The 14,352-nt window shown below is 51.6% G+C and overlaps 2 protein-coding genes across 3 annotated transcripts; one reads left to right on the top strand and one right to left on the bottom strand.

Annotated features, from left to right (window-relative positions):
- Nucleotides 1-981: 981 nt before the first annotated feature.
- On the top strand, nt 982-5,609 carry LOC119110396 (DNA-binding protein K10). Of its 2 annotated transcripts, XM_037234208.1 has the most exons (5): nt 982-1,129; nt 2,395-2,595; nt 3,043-3,886; nt 4,385-4,508; nt 4,758-5,609. In XM_037234208.1, exons 1-3 carry the CDS (start codon nt 989-991, stop codon nt 3,178-3,180), a joined length of 480 nt encoding a protein of 159 aa, XP_037090103.1. In that variant the 5' UTR covers nt 982-988; the 3' UTR covers nt 3,181-3,886; nt 4,385-4,508; nt 4,758-5,609. The 2 variants fall into 2 exon arrangements, with proteins under 2 accessions (XP_037090103.1, XP_037090101.1); XM_037234206.1 differs by having other exon boundaries at nt 3,043-4,508.
- An 830-nt stretch (nt 5,610-6,439) lies between these two features.
- On the bottom strand, nt 6,440-13,885 carry P58IPK (dnaJ homolog subfamily C member P58IPK). Its single transcript, XM_037234387.1, has 10 exons — nt 13,559-13,885; nt 13,280-13,390; nt 11,321-11,445; nt 10,826-10,900; nt 10,251-10,576; nt 9,692-9,842; nt 9,197-9,406; nt 8,554-8,702; nt 8,201-8,319; nt 6,440-7,344 (listed from the first exon to the last, which is right to left on the bottom strand). Exons 1-10 carry the CDS (start codon nt 13,635-13,637, stop codon nt 7,193-7,195), a joined length of 1,497 nt encoding a protein of 498 aa, XP_037090282.1. The 5' UTR covers nt 13,638-13,885; the 3' UTR covers nt 6,440-7,192.
- Nucleotides 13,886-14,352: the final 467 nt, after the last annotated feature.

Raw genomic sequence — 14,352 nt, 5'->3', positions numbered from 1 at the left:
ATAATTCTGTGGCCTGATGATGGGGGTCAGGCACATATTTCAAGCTTTGCTTACTAAAGGCTGTGATTCCCAAAATGGCACAGTGAAAAGGCTCATTGTCTGGGCATTTTGTTAATTCTGTGAAATCAGATGTTTATTAGATGAGTGGTTTGTTGCTGTACATGGCTCATACACAGTACCAGCAGGAACACTTTGTTATGTGTTACTGAGTTTGGGTTAAGTTGTTTCCTGCAGGTAATTTGCAATGGTTTGTTAAAAAACAATTTTACAACCACAAGCTAAGCAGCATGCTTCAGGAATATGGCCTCTTGAAATGCCCAAATTGTCAAATTAAACCAATAATCAAACTACACTTGCCTATGAAATATTGTTGTTATGGACCAATTGAGAGCAAAGACCATTTCTAGGCTCACTTTTGACCATGTCTATGCTTTCCACTCTGTTAAGTCTATATGGCAACAAAGAATGTGCTTGAACCAGGTTTGAAGCCCATTATGAAGAGACTACCATACAAATACCAGAGAAAGCAGAGATGAACTATAAAGATGTTGTTTCCATTCCCCTCTCATTTGTCAGCATATCAGGTTAGTGTATCCTGTACATACAGTGTCAACACCAGCTGACCCACTGCCTGCCCTTTCAGGTCATGTTCCGTGGCCGCGGCATGCCCCGGGGTGGTCACATGATGCGCGGCGTGCCGCCGCTGCGGCTGAAGCCCGGCCGGGGTGGTCCACCCATGCCGCCGCCGCTGCGGCCCCGGCTGGGGCCCCCGTTCGGGCCGGGCCGGCCGCCGCTGATGGCGCCGCGGCCGCTGCCCGGGCCGCCGCCGCCGCGCCGCCCCGGCCCGGGTCCGGGTCCGGGTCCGGGTCCGATGCGGGCCGGACCAGGGCCGTTCCCGGCGCCGGTGCCGCCCGGTCCCATGCGCCCGCTCATGGCCGGACCGCGCGTGCCGTTCTTCGAGCCGCGCGGCGTCGGCCGGCCGCCGCTCATGGGCCGCGGGGCACCGGTCAGGGGCCGGGGCGCGCCCATCAGGGGCCGCGGCGCGCCCGTCAGAGGCCGTGGAGCCTCAGCCAGGGGCGCCAGTCAGGCGGCTGTTGTCAAGTTCAAGACCAAATCCAAGACTGAAAAGGTATTTGGCGTCAAGGACACTACTTGATGTCATGAGGTCTAATTTCATTTGGTTTTGGCACGTTGCGTGTAAGATTGATCTGATCGGCTTTGGCATTGGAGGTTTGTCAGCTGTTTTCTCCAGGGGGTATTATTGTTGTCTGCTTCAGCTCCCGTGACATGAAAGATAGTTGTTAAAGTGAGTGTTCCACATTTATATTGTGTTTTGAACTGAAATAGCCGTCTTGAAGGTCACTTGGTGCAGTTCACAGCCCTGCCATTCTTGAGACAAAAACCCTTCTAGTTTCTAAGCTATGCGCTCATCACTATGCACAGACTTTTTGGGGGGACTATTTCTAGGTCACCCAGGCATCCATGACGCCATAATGACGTCATTCAAATCCTGTCATTCCGTTATTGATGCCAAGAAAAATGTCATTGTCAAGTCATTCATATTTGGCGTTCATGAGCAGGATTACCAAATACAACGGCCACTAATGAGCTCTCAACCAATGTTGTGCAGGGTGCGATAATGTGATCAAATAACAATATATTGAGGAGCATGTGCTAAACAGAAATTGTGTTGCCAGAGCAGCCTTATCCACTATATGTACCAATAACTATAAGTTGGCTTGTCTGGTTATGTCTGATATTTGTGTCAATATCTTCAAATGTAGAACACTCACTTTAAGTGTATTTGTGCGGACCTTAGTATGTTAAGATAAGACATGACTATTAGCCTTAGTCCTCATAGAATGACCAGGGGAAATGAGAAGTAAATGGAGTCATATTTTGGCCATTTGACCATCAAAATGAATAGGAGTACCAATTTCACATTTTTTGATTTATTTTTTTTGATTTTTGGGATCTTTTGGATTTATTTATTTATTTTTTTGATTTATTTTGGCATAGGCTTAGTAGCTGAAATATCAATGCATCTATTTCTCCCTTTTCCTTGTCATTCTACAAGGAATATGATTAACAGTAATGAATTATCTACATGAAGAATAGGCTTATATTTGACACAATTGTCAGCTCTTCTAAATATGAATGCCTCTCCTATGAGATACCAAGGACTTAAGGGCTTATTTGCATAAGACAGCCCAGGACTGTCCTCTAGTCTGGAATTGATTCAGCATGTGATTTCATCTCACTGCTTTTGAAAGTGTAAATCTAGTCGAAGCACCCTAATCTAAAGACATGGTTAATCAAAGAAGGCTAAATCATCGTCCATTCTGGTCTGTGTGTGGTAGCGTCACGTGGGGATGCTGTGGACGTCTGTCGCAGGAGAGGGACGCGCTGGACCTGATGAAGCCGTGGGTGACGGACGAGCTGCGCGCCGAGATCAAGAAGAAGCACGAGATGCACTCCAAGTCGCGCGAATCCAAGGACGCCAGCGACTTCGAGGCGTTCAAGGAGCAGCGGAACAAGGTGTCGGCCATGCTGCGCGCCGCCAAGATGGAGTACATCGGCCTGCACGACGAGGATGTAAGTGTCACGTGAAGCGGACAGGGGCTCCTGGGGGGGGGGGGGGGGGGGGGGGCGGAACCGGGACCGGCTCAGTCCGCGGTGCTGGGCTAGTGGGCCCCGCGATTTCACCCGGGTATTATCCGACCGGGTATTATCAAGTCCTCCGTTGGTCACAGGGCGTCTCGCAAATCACACGGGTGGCCCGCGATTTGGAGGATCTATATCACTTTATCGATATTCAGTTGAAATTTTGAAGAATAGCTTGTGTTTAGAGAAAATTGTTTCTTTGTCAATGGCAAATGGCCAATGTATCGCTGGTGCTCATATCTGTGAAAATTTATTTGAAGGCGAGACTGATGAAATGTTCATTTTAAGTTCAGTTTGTATGTTATGCTTTGGTCTCAATCTGCCATGTGCAGAAGCCCTTGCCTTTTCTAACTGTCTGTGCCCCTTTAAATATTGCAGGATGTTGACAAAATATTGGCGGACGCAGTCACTCTGGCCAAAGAAAACGTGACTGCAGCAGAAAATGCCAATCATGCCGAACCAAAAGCCGAAAACGGCGCAGAGGCCACGCCTGTGGCGTCCGAGGACGCAGCCTAACTTCTTCCGCGCAGCGCACTCATGGTCGAGCGCGCGAGTGCAGAGACCTCCGGCGTCGCCCACGGCTGATGCTAGTTCGGCCGGCGGCCGCAAGGCGGCAGGCGGCCACCACCCGTTTGACGTTCGATGTTCAGTGTGAGGCGCGTGATGGAGGAACCCATCGCCTGTCCTGACTCTGTCAATGGTTGTGCTCACCGCGCGAGAACGCCGGCGCGCGAGAACGCTGGCACGCGAGAGCGCTGGCACGCGAGACGGCACCCACGAAGCTGACCTCGTGTCGATGGGAGCGAGAACAGCCTGAACAGAAATGTTCGGGCAAGCGTGTCTTTAGTACCATTTACCCGCACCGACCTCATCGAGTTTAGTATGCTCATCCATGGTGTTAACGGTACAAACGGATCACCCTGATCTGAGAATCGACTAGCCCCTTTGATGGAGTGACAATTTTATGTTTGTGAACCTTGTTGTCCCATTGTTTGTAATGCGCCGTTTAAAATAAACGGGCGGTCGGACTCTTGCCGTCCGCCACAGCCCTGGCTTCGGCCTCGGCCTGCCCGTGAGCAGCGTTCTCGGCCCGTGCCGTCAGTCTTCCGTCACCGTGCAGCCAAACTGGCGCCGATCTGTGTCTGTACATGGCGCAGCGGAGGAAAACAGTCCTTCCTTTGTCAAAGCATCGGCAGCGGACGGTCAAAGCGGACGTACGTCAGTAAGTTGAGCCGATCCGGCTCTCCATCTGTCTGCAGCCCTCCCTCAGCTGCTACGGGCTGGCCCGCCTCTGAGCGCGTGTAACGTAACACCGACTTGTGTCCCTGTTGGCCGCATCCGGGCCAGTGGTGCCTGATGGGCCGCCCGAATGGCCAGATGTCCAGCCCACCTGGAGGGCCAGACGTGCCACCGCGCCAGGCAGACGCAGTGCATGACGGAGCAGTCGGGTCGCAGTCGGTGGCCCCGTCGCGGCCCTCCCGCCGGATGGACGCTCAGAACGTAACACCTCGTGCCGCGCTCGCCCGACCTTCAGTCGCTGGGTGGTGTGGTGTCGCCGCCGGCCGCGGCCCCCACGTCGTCAGTTGCCGAGCTGTGTGGATGGTCACCACCCGGTGTGCTCTCTGCCGGCTGCCGCGTGCCGTGGACAGGCGGCGGGCGTGCCCTCGGCGGGGGCTCTGCCGATCTGACCTGACCTGACCTGGCCCTCGACCTTTGGCAGGGCGCGGCGGCGGGATAGTGTGCCGCCGGACGCGGATGGAGCCGGATCTTCGCCCCAGGGAACGGTGCCGCCCGCTACCTGAGGCGCTCACGCGTTGCTGCGTATCGTGCTTCCGACGGGACCGGTGAGCTCCGGTTAACCGTCGATGCTTGCCAGAAGCGAAGCCGCGGGAAAGCTGTCTGTCTGCGTTAGCGGTGTGCGGTCATAACGTTTGTGCCGACAGATATCTGTGACTGGTTGAGCTTGTGTGATGTTTATGCCGACAGATATCTGTGACTGGTTGAGCTTGTGTGATGGCGGTTCGGGCTTGTGTGGCCGCCTGGTGTGGCGTCATCCAGGCACCGCCGTGACGCCGGCCCTGCCTCTTCCGCAGCTCGACGGACACCGGCAGCTGGGCATGGTTGCGCGTCGTGCGCCGCTCGTGGCACGCGCCGTCCAGCCCGCCGACCGCCGCGTCGCCGGCGTCTGCCGGCTGGGCAGCTGCCGGTGGGACGGCCACGTGAACATGGCACGCCGGTGCGGCCGAACGACATCCGAACCCCGGAATAACGCCGGACACAGGTCTGATGGAGCTGTGAGAACAGGGACGGCGAGGCGGCCGAACGCCACGCGAACCCGAGAACGAGGCCAGACACAAGTCTGATGGAGCCGCGAGAACAGAGACGCCGAGGCGGCCGAACGCCACGCGAACCCGAGAACGAGGCCAGACACAAGTCTGATGGAGCCGCGAGAACAGAGACGCCGAGGCGGCCGAACGCCACGCGAACCCGAGAACGGGGCCAGACACAAGCCTGATGGATCCGCGAGAACAGAGACGCCGAGGCGGCCGAACGCCACGCGAACCCGAGAACGGGGCCAGACAAGCCAGATGGATCCGCGAGAACAGAGACGCCGAGGCGGCCGAACGCCACGCGAACCCGAGAAAGAGGCCAGACACAGGTCTGATGGAGCCGCGAGAACAGAGACGCCGAGGCGGCCGAACGCCGCCTCAGCCCCAGAACCAGGCCGGACACAGGGCTGGTAAAGCTGCGGGAGCAGGGACGCCAGCCGATGTTGGACTGAAGCTGTGGGAAGGAATACTGCCATATTCGTTGTTTTGTTGACAAGTGGCTAGTCCTATCACCTCGCTGCTCGGCATGATCAGCAGCTTGCTGTGAGCCGTGCCTTTCGGCTGTGTGGTGCAGCTGCCATACTCTGGTTTCAAATACAACTTGTTCCGCAGTTATTTTAATTTTCGGCAAGGCGATGCGGTCCACCGAAAAATTGACGCCGAAAAACCTGAGGTACGCGGCGCTATTGACCGTTACGGATGACGTAAGCACGAAACATATGATTGCTCTGCGACCGGTGAGAGCCGTCTGGTGAGAAGCCCACTGGTAGCGGCTCTAGCGGATTCGACACGATTTCACGTGCCAAAACGCTGATATGCCTAGATCGCTTTGATTTCCAAATAGGGCCAGCGACGCGTTTACGCGAGCATTCACTAGTCAATTGAGCTGTTCGGAACGCGGTTCTGTGCTATTCGCCCAAGACGACAACCCGAGACGGACCGGATCATTGCCGGATGACGGCGTGGCACAACTGACGACCACTTACATATGCATTCCATTGTGCGTTGCTTCCTAAGCGCGCGTCGTCTGCGGAAATTTGGACAGTTCGTGATTGCCCAGCTAGGATCTGCTGATTCATGGCAGTACCTGACGGAGTCAAGGCCCCTTTGCAGAACTTCCGCACAGATGTTTAACTGAACTCGCAGGAATCAGTACTTTTGCGACTCGCCAGACAAGGCGGAAAGATTCGCAACCGTTTTCGCACGGCCTTCGGTGGCTGTGCCTGACTCCGCGCTTTTCCATGGTCCCTCACGTCCGTTCACCATCGACCTGACTCCACTACGATGACTTGTACCGGTGGCTGACCACCAGCTAGCCACGGTGTATCCAGGGCGACACCGCCCCGCGCGTAGGCCCACGAGCCACGCACCACACATGTAATGACTGACAACCTGGTTGCGATCGCACCAGCTGATGCCAGGAATTCGCTCATTATTTCACGGCGCACCTGATCGGGGCATTTGTATTTCTTGTCACCAGACGGCACGCGACGAGGCACAAATGCCGAAACAAACACCGCTACGGTGAGCCCTCCGGCTACGTACCCGCAAAGCATGACGTGTGGGATCCGGATTGTCTACGTACTCGACTGTTCCATAATGGCAATCACAAGCAGAGCGAACCGGCAAGCATGGAAACTACTCAAACAATGCCAAAGCAATAACTTAGGTTATGCCGAGCCATGATTTGCCTTTTTTTACCAAGCATTTACAGAAAAGTAAGGAACGTAATGACTCGCCGTTACAATGCCGAACACCACAATACCCACCGCACCATGAATTTTGTACACGGCCCTTATCGATTACCTTTGTTTGCACCTTTGCACGTTACCCAGAGCAGCGGAATTCGTGCCCGCCCCGCGCACTACGCGGGCTGCATCCATCACGCGATTTGTATCCATGAGCCGCTTGGTGCCGTGTCGACCCTAGAAGGCACCGCGGACTTGACACACGCACCCACTGACCTAGGCGCAGATCACAACATCGAGTTTGCAGCAGCCAATGAGTTCCGTGCCCGAACATGGAGCGTACGCCACTGTGCTGGGCAGAGCTCGCTCGGGACGACATAAGTCCCTGCGAACATGAACAGCGTCCGCTCCCTAACTCCCCACTAACGTGTCCCTCCGCCACGGACCTCAGCGCGCACACTCCGAGGATGTCTGCATATCACAGGTCCGCCGCACCGGTGGCGGCATCTATCAGTTGAAGTGGAACTTGAAGTGGAAAGGTCCACCGCCGGCACCACCACCAGGAAAGCCGTGAAAGCCCTGGCCGAACGGGTTGAAGCCGCGGCCGGCCTCGGTTTCCGGGTCGAGCGGGTCCTCGCCGTTGTCAAACTGCCGCCGCTTGTCTGCGAACACGCGCCAGGGGGCCGTGTCAGGTCACGGGGCGGCGGACACGCTCCGCCTCCGAAGGTGCGCATGGGGGTGGGAGGGGCACAGCAGTAGACCAGTCATGGCTGACAGCCTAGCACAGGTTGCGGAACTGAGACCGCGGTTTCGCATTCCCGTAAAAACGACAACTGCCGACGCGCCTGCCAGTCTCCTCACCCGGGCGTCCGGGTTTCATCGTGTGACTGAGCGAAACAAAACGCTCGGGTTACCACACACCTTAACATACAAATGAAATGATAAGTGAAAACGACGGAGCAATGCAAATTACTGAAATATTATCAGCATTAGAACGAAGAGAACTAAACTAGGTGATCGTGGCAATTCACACCGGTCCACAACTTTGAGCCTACTAGAAACAATTCCATACAGACGTCTCCCAGCTCTGCCGTCCAAAGGTAAAATTCCCTATGTTCAATTTTAGCCATTTTGCTTTTTTGTGTCATCTGATTCGTCTTCTCATGCTGCATTCGGATATTTAAATCGATAGTTGGAATTTCACACACTTTTAGCTAACAGAATGAGCTTAAAGTCTGTGAAAATTTCAACTGATTGTTTAAATTATCGAAATCAGCATGAATAGATGAACAAGACGACATAAAAAGCGCAAAATGGTCAAAAATTAACATATGGGGTTTTACCTTTGGGCAGCAGAGCTGCAGTGTGTCATTGCCGGGATAAAGGTCTGGGCATATCAGCATCAACCCCACGTCGCAGTGCCACACAACTGAAACTAAGAGATTCTGGTCTGCCCCCAACAGACCCCTCCCCCCCCCCCCTTGAGCTGGTTCCGGCGCCGCACATCCTTCAACATACCGGGGTCGGTGAGAACCTCCTTGGCAGCAGCGATGTCGATGAACATCTTCTCAGATTTCTTCTTCTCCTTCTCGTCGCCGGTGGCGAAGTTGTCGGGGTGCCACTGCTGCGCCAGTTTCCTGCCACGCCACGCCACAGGTGGTCACGATGCGCAACGGAGTGCTTGACAATTACGCATAGAATTAAACATTGCAGTCTGTTTCTGCCGACCCCAACCCAACATGGAAAACGCTTCTGGTTGATCGTGACGATGGTTCCTGACGTTTCCGGCGCACACATGCTAATCATGCTAATTAAATATATAATGATAACAGCCTGTTGCAACAACAAACACTTAACAAAATGGCACAGACCTGTACGCCCTCGTGATCTCTTTCTTTGACGCTGTTTTCTTGACTCCAAGAATCTTGTAGTAGTCCCTCTTCTTTTGAAGCTTCTGCTTTTTCTGCGCTTTGCCCAAGCCTTCTTTAGCTCGCGTGTAACCCTCGTCTAGCTCCAACGCCTGCAAAACAGCGATTGCTCGTTCCGTTCCATAATCCACACCGCTTGATTATCCCGTCCATACCCACATAAAGCTATGCCAAGCTACATCTCACTGCTGCATAGATTTAACGTTAGAGATTCACCGTCAATCAGCAGCACTGACGTTCAATCAACGTCAATGCTGCTTATTTCAGACAGAGTTCAGCCTGCGGCGACACATGGCGGCCCAGGAGGGCCGTCCAATAGCTTGAAGTGCAAAACTGGCGCAGGACATTACCGCCATACCACACCTGTTCGCTGTTACCACCACAACAGTTCCGGCATAAGCTGCGAGGCACGCTACGCCATCGCAGGGGACTCCGATCTTGACAAAAAAAGAAACACCTGCAAGCTCGGCGCACAACAGTTAACCCCGCCACCGACGCAGCCGCCGCGACATGCGCTCCCCCTACCCCAGCAGCGTCACCACAGCCGCCTTGCCTGCGCCCCCTGCCGCACAGCAGCCTCACCGACCTGCTGGAAATCTCGGATGGCCTCGTCGAACATGTCGTCGGCCATGTAGGCCTCGGCGCGCTCGCAGAGCACGCGCGGCTCCCGACGCAGATCCAGGGCGCGCGTGCACGTGGCCACGGCGTCCGGCGCCGCCTCGCGCGCCTGGCACGTGCACATGCGCTCCAGGGCGCGGAAACGCACCGCAGACTCGGTCGGCTCCACGTCCAGCACCTGGACATGGGCGAATGGGGTGAGCAACTGAACAGGGCCAGGGCAACGCGAGGGGGTGAACGGGGAGTGGGCGGTGCCCAGCTGACCTAAGGCTGACGGGACACCACGAAGCACCGCTCTGGCAGCGGTCCTAACATGGCGTCAATAAACCGTGACGTTCGGTCCACACGAACACAATGTTGAAGAGTACGCACCTAGATCTAAGGGTGTGCAGAGTATTCGAGGAGACAATTAAAAATGTATGGGAGTGGATTAGTTCTAGATGACTTTTCAGTCGTCTCCTACCTTGCTTGCTGACCGTGAGCACGCCTCGAAGTCCTCCGCGTTCAGGTACTCTTGAGAATTGTCCAGGGCCTTCACAACCTTTTTCACTTTCTTGTAGTGATTGTGGCACTCTTTGTCGTCCTGATCGAGCTTCAGGCATTCGCGTATCTCGCTGAAACGTGATTATCACTTGTAACTTACCAAAAAGAGTATCATGTTATGTAAGCATTGAATGATATAGAAGCATATAATATGGGAGCAACACAGCAATTGAACCATAATTTCGTTCTGCTATCACATGGCAAACCATGCTATGTGCATTATATATCACTCAAAATTCGTTCTTCTATGCCAGTCATAAATTCACAAATATTTCGGCGTACATATTTCACTTCGCTCGAGCTGCCAGTCAGCACAGCGATGCCACCACAGATCTGGCCACTACAGATCTGGCAGAGTTAATCTCAAGATGATCAAGACGCAGAAGGTGCGAGCACCACGACCACACAGCGCCGCCCAGACCAGCCGCCAGCTGGTCAGCCCGCCTCCCTGGCCCCCGTCGGCCGGGGCCGCCTCTCACCCGAGCGACTCCTGCGCCTCGGCCAGCCGGTAGTGAAGCAGCGCCATCTGCAGGTGACCGGCGCGGTTGTCGGTCACCAGCCGGGTGGTGGTGCGAAGGTCGCTCAGCGCCGCGATCAGGTCGCCCATGGCCACGTAGCTGTCGGCGCGGCGCTGGCGCAGCGGCGCCGACCACGGGCACACCTCCAGCACGCGCGTCAGCAGCGCCACGTGCGTCTCGTGGTCGCCGTAGTGGCGCGCCGCCTCCGCCTGACGCACGTCCTCGCGCACCTGGTCGATGAGCGTGTACGCGTGCAGCGCCTCCGTGTTGTCCGGGTCCCGCCGCAGCTGGCGGCGAGGGCAGAGATTAGCAGGAGGGGCTGGGGTCGCACGCGAGGATCATGACGTCATGACATGACATGACATCAGGCATGCCGGGTGTTGGTCGGTCGATGTAAATGCCACAATGTGCCTGCTTTCGAAACTCACGAGTGCAGAGCAAACAAATAAAAACCGATGGCTCACATATCAGATAATTTACGCAGACTGAAGAGCGAGGCGGTGCTACCAAACACCAAGCTAGACATGCCTGCTTACCACATCCTCAAAGTCGATATGCGCCTCGTCCAGATTTCCTAGCTTCAAATGGACATTGCCCCTCTGCAGCCTTGCCTGAAAGTACAGGAAACAAAGTGTTCTTCAATGTTATGTAGCATAGGTATTACAAAATACAAGCAATGCACTTACAACATGCTTATGTGTGATGAAGACAAGGTCGCATTAATCCTGCTATAATTGGACACATCATTAACCCCTGCATCACATTGTCATGTCCCCATCTTGTTGCAATCTTAGGCAAGGTACATTAAAATATCTGAAAAAGCAATCAACCAGCCAAAACATTTTGCACTGGCTGGCAGAAATGGAAATGTTACTTTAAAATTGGCACAATCCATGCATGGACAATATACCTTTACAATCATGGATATGCATGGAAACAGGGATAAAGGACTATGCCATTCCCCACTTTAGTAAAGATCCAACATATGCCTAATGTTGACATATCAAAAGTACGGCCCCATCCAAACTCACCGCCAAGAAGTCCGGTTTCTTCTTCAACACCTGCTGCAGATCAGGTAAGGCATGCTTTGCCTTTCCCAATGCCAGGTACACAGTCGCTCTCCGGTAATATGTCAGGTAGTTCTGTGGATCAGCATCTGCAGAACCAAAGAAACACTGGATCAAAACATGGTTCAAGGTCACTTCTAAAGCCAAGCAGTCACCCTGTTCACATCTATCATGAAAATGAAACATTACATAACAGGCTAACATGAGCACACAAATGCCATTAGAAGCTCTCCCATGTAATGATTTCTTGGAAGCCAAAAATACCTAAGAGATGCAACATGCATGCAGCTTAACCTCTTGTAGGCCTTACAGACACACAGTCTTGAGTGTTATAGGGTACAGCTTGAATGTTGAATATATTTGCATCTTTTGATGCTTTTGAAATGCCACCATTTAATGTAATGCTGCTTTCCTATCTGATTTAAAGACCCAATAATGATTATATCAGCTACCTGCATTACCAGCACAATGTTGAAGAAATGTGATATTTCTTCCAAATTGGTAGTTCATGGTCAGCAGGTCAGGGATGCTTCCAAGTGTCTTGTTTATATGCAAGGAAATGCACAATCAAATGCATGCAAATGCACAATCAAATGCATTCAACACATATACATATATATATATATATATATATATATATATATATATATATATATATATGTATAATCATTATATATATATATATATATATATACATATAATCAAGCAAAAGCCTCTTTTATAGTTGGTTTCTGATAAAGACTTCTGACTATGCACACTTTAAGAGGCACTCATCTGGGGCTCTGTTGCCAACCTTTTGGTCACAAACATAAAAATAATTGGCTGTGGTAAGAAATCATATTAATATTCTAACCTAGGACCAACCATTTTGTTTAAAAGGATGCCTGGGTTCAGATTATTGGATTGTGGACCTTGACCCATGCCATCCAGTTATGAAACTCCACAAAATTGTCCAATGGCAGAATTTTGTGCCAAAAACTTAATGTGCCACAGCATATGGGATGGTCCATCCTGCCTTCTGGCCTCATCTGCCTTGATTGAGCAGCCACTGCCAACACTTGCAGGACATTACATTCAGGGGCAAACAGAGCACTCAAACAACTCAGATCTACCCACCAAGCCACAAAAAGATGGGAGAGAGGTGTTCTAACTGATTCAGCAACAGGGGCATACCTTATGTGCAGAATGTTGCAAAATGTTGGAGGCCACCCCAATACACTTTTTCAAGCAGATTTCATGCAGTTTTTGCTTTTGCAGATTTTCTTCATATGTGCTATAATAATTATGTGAGGCTTAGCCTCAGCATGATTCCAATCAGTGGAAGGTGCATATTACATAGTGATGGTAGTTTAACTGTGACAATATTTTAGTCCAATGTTATGCTGGAACTGCAGAGTTGCTTTTGGAATCAAAATTTCTTGCCTATATGAGGAACAATGAAATGAGACCTTTTTGACAGGTCCTACATCCTTGAAGTTGTGGATATTGCCAGCTGCATCATGAGTTTCCAGCTGTAATAAGCATGCCAGATTGGTAGGACCTATGTCAAGATGCAATATATGCTATATATCTGCTATATCTAGTTAGGGCATTGATCACTAGTCAGATGAGTGTACAAAACAGCATTGCAGAGCCTGAGCAACAAATCAAAAATTAAGTTCATAACATAAAATTCAGATTTAAATATAAAAATGATGCACAGTGCTCTCACTGCATTTGCCCACATGCATAGCAGTGATGCAGAAATATTCCATTATCATAGCAAGTTTAGATTTTTCTGGCACTACATATCAACCGTCTCAATACCTAATATACATGTCATTGGCCCAAAGCCAACTTTTGGTGAGCCTGTGGAGGTCCATCCCCTCAAACTCCCAGAGCATCCATCCCTATATCTTGAATATTTAGCCTTGTTTCACATACCAATGGCTGCATGAAAGTGAGACAATGCATCTTGTAGCTGTCCTTGGCCCAGCAGTCTAAGGCCCATCTCCAGGTGCTGATCAACATCCGATGTTGACAGGGATGATGTATCTGTAACGCAAGTTAGCACAATAATTAGAAACACCAATTTTAAGTTCATCATTGTAAGCACCACTAAATATGTCACCAGAGCACCTATAGGTAATCACGTTTTCTTTCAACTAAATTTATAAGTGATAAGCCTTGTTTCCATGAATAAAGCACATAAAGACAACTTACCTTGGATATTCATTTCTATGGCCAAATAAAATAGCCATAGTGATGCCAGATAACACTGCAAATTTGCTATTTCCGCCATGGTTTGCGACCAGCACCTGTCCGTCTTCCAATACAGGGTCCCTCTTGCTACGTTAAATGTGGCAGTAAAACTTGAGTATCTAAACTTGCAGGGATATTCCAGCAAAAGTAGTCAAGCCATGATATCAAGATACAAGCATCCTGCGCAAATATTCAGAAAACTGTCACAGCACGGACCCCAACCACACGCACCAACTCCTCCCGACTACGTCAGCTCCTACTAGTCTTCGTGGACAATTCACATGTGTTCATCATCCCTAACGCAAGACCCAGCGCATTACGGTCGTGGGACTATGTCATTGGTCAATATGTCTCGAAACCGTAGCTCATTCGCTGTACTTAAGTACGGTTCATATTCAGGAAGATGGATACATGTAGCCATCGCGTAAGTGCATGTATTTGATCAAGTAAATCAGCTGATTTTCTATGCTTTCAGCCAATCATATTCTACTTGCGCATATTTCAGCGACTACTCGAACCAATTGTAGAAGGCGTGTCATAGATCCTTGTGCTGATACTCGTCTTTGAACAGGAGGAAGGCCGTGAGAAGTTCAGTGTCGTGCTGTGTTTTGTTGCCCTGATCCACCTTGGAACGTCTTGGAGAGGGGGGTCCTGCTCCCGGTGGTGCAACTATGAAATTACTTTTATGCAAGCTTTAGGGACCACTTTTCTGGCCACCTGTCTGGGGTACGCTGGGGTGAAGCGGGGCCGACAAG

Source organism: Pollicipes pollicipes, unplaced genomic scaffold (assembly GCF_011947565.3).
Source record: "Pollicipes pollicipes isolate AB1234 unplaced genomic scaffold, Ppol_2.1 Scaffold_7231;HRSCAF=8579_pilon_pilon_pilon, whole genome shotgun sequence".
Taxonomy (NCBI): Eukaryota; Metazoa; Arthropoda; class Thecostraca; order Pollicipedomorpha; family Pollicipedidae; genus Pollicipes; species Pollicipes pollicipes.
Note: the sequence above shows the minus strand (reverse complement) of the source record. Positions and strands in the feature narration are given on the sequence as shown.

Coding starts and splice junctions, on each gene's coding strand:
- LOC119110396 (XM_037234208.1), top strand. CDS start 989: ATGGGCCGCGGGGCACCGGTCAGGGGCCGGGGCGCGCCCATCAGGGGC. Junction 1,130..2,394: donor CCAAATCCAAGACTGAAAAG/GTATTTGGCGTC, acceptor CGTCTGTCGCAG/GAGAGGGACGCGCTGGACCT. Junction 2,596..3,042: donor TCGGCCTGCACGACGAGGAT/GTAAGTGTCACG, acceptor TAAATATTGCAG/GATGTTGACAAAATATTGGC.
- P58IPK (XM_037234387.1), bottom strand. CDS start 13,637: ATGGCGGAAATAGCAAATTTGCAGTGTTATCTGGCATCACTATGGCTA. Junction 9,407..9,691: donor GCTCACGGTCAGCAAGCAAG/GTAGGAGACGAC, acceptor GCCCATGTCCAG/GTGCTGGACGTGGAGCCGAC. Junction 8,320..8,553: donor GAGATCACGAGGGCGTACAG/GTCTGTGCCATT, acceptor GTGGCGTGGCAG/GAAACTGGCGCAGCAGTGGC.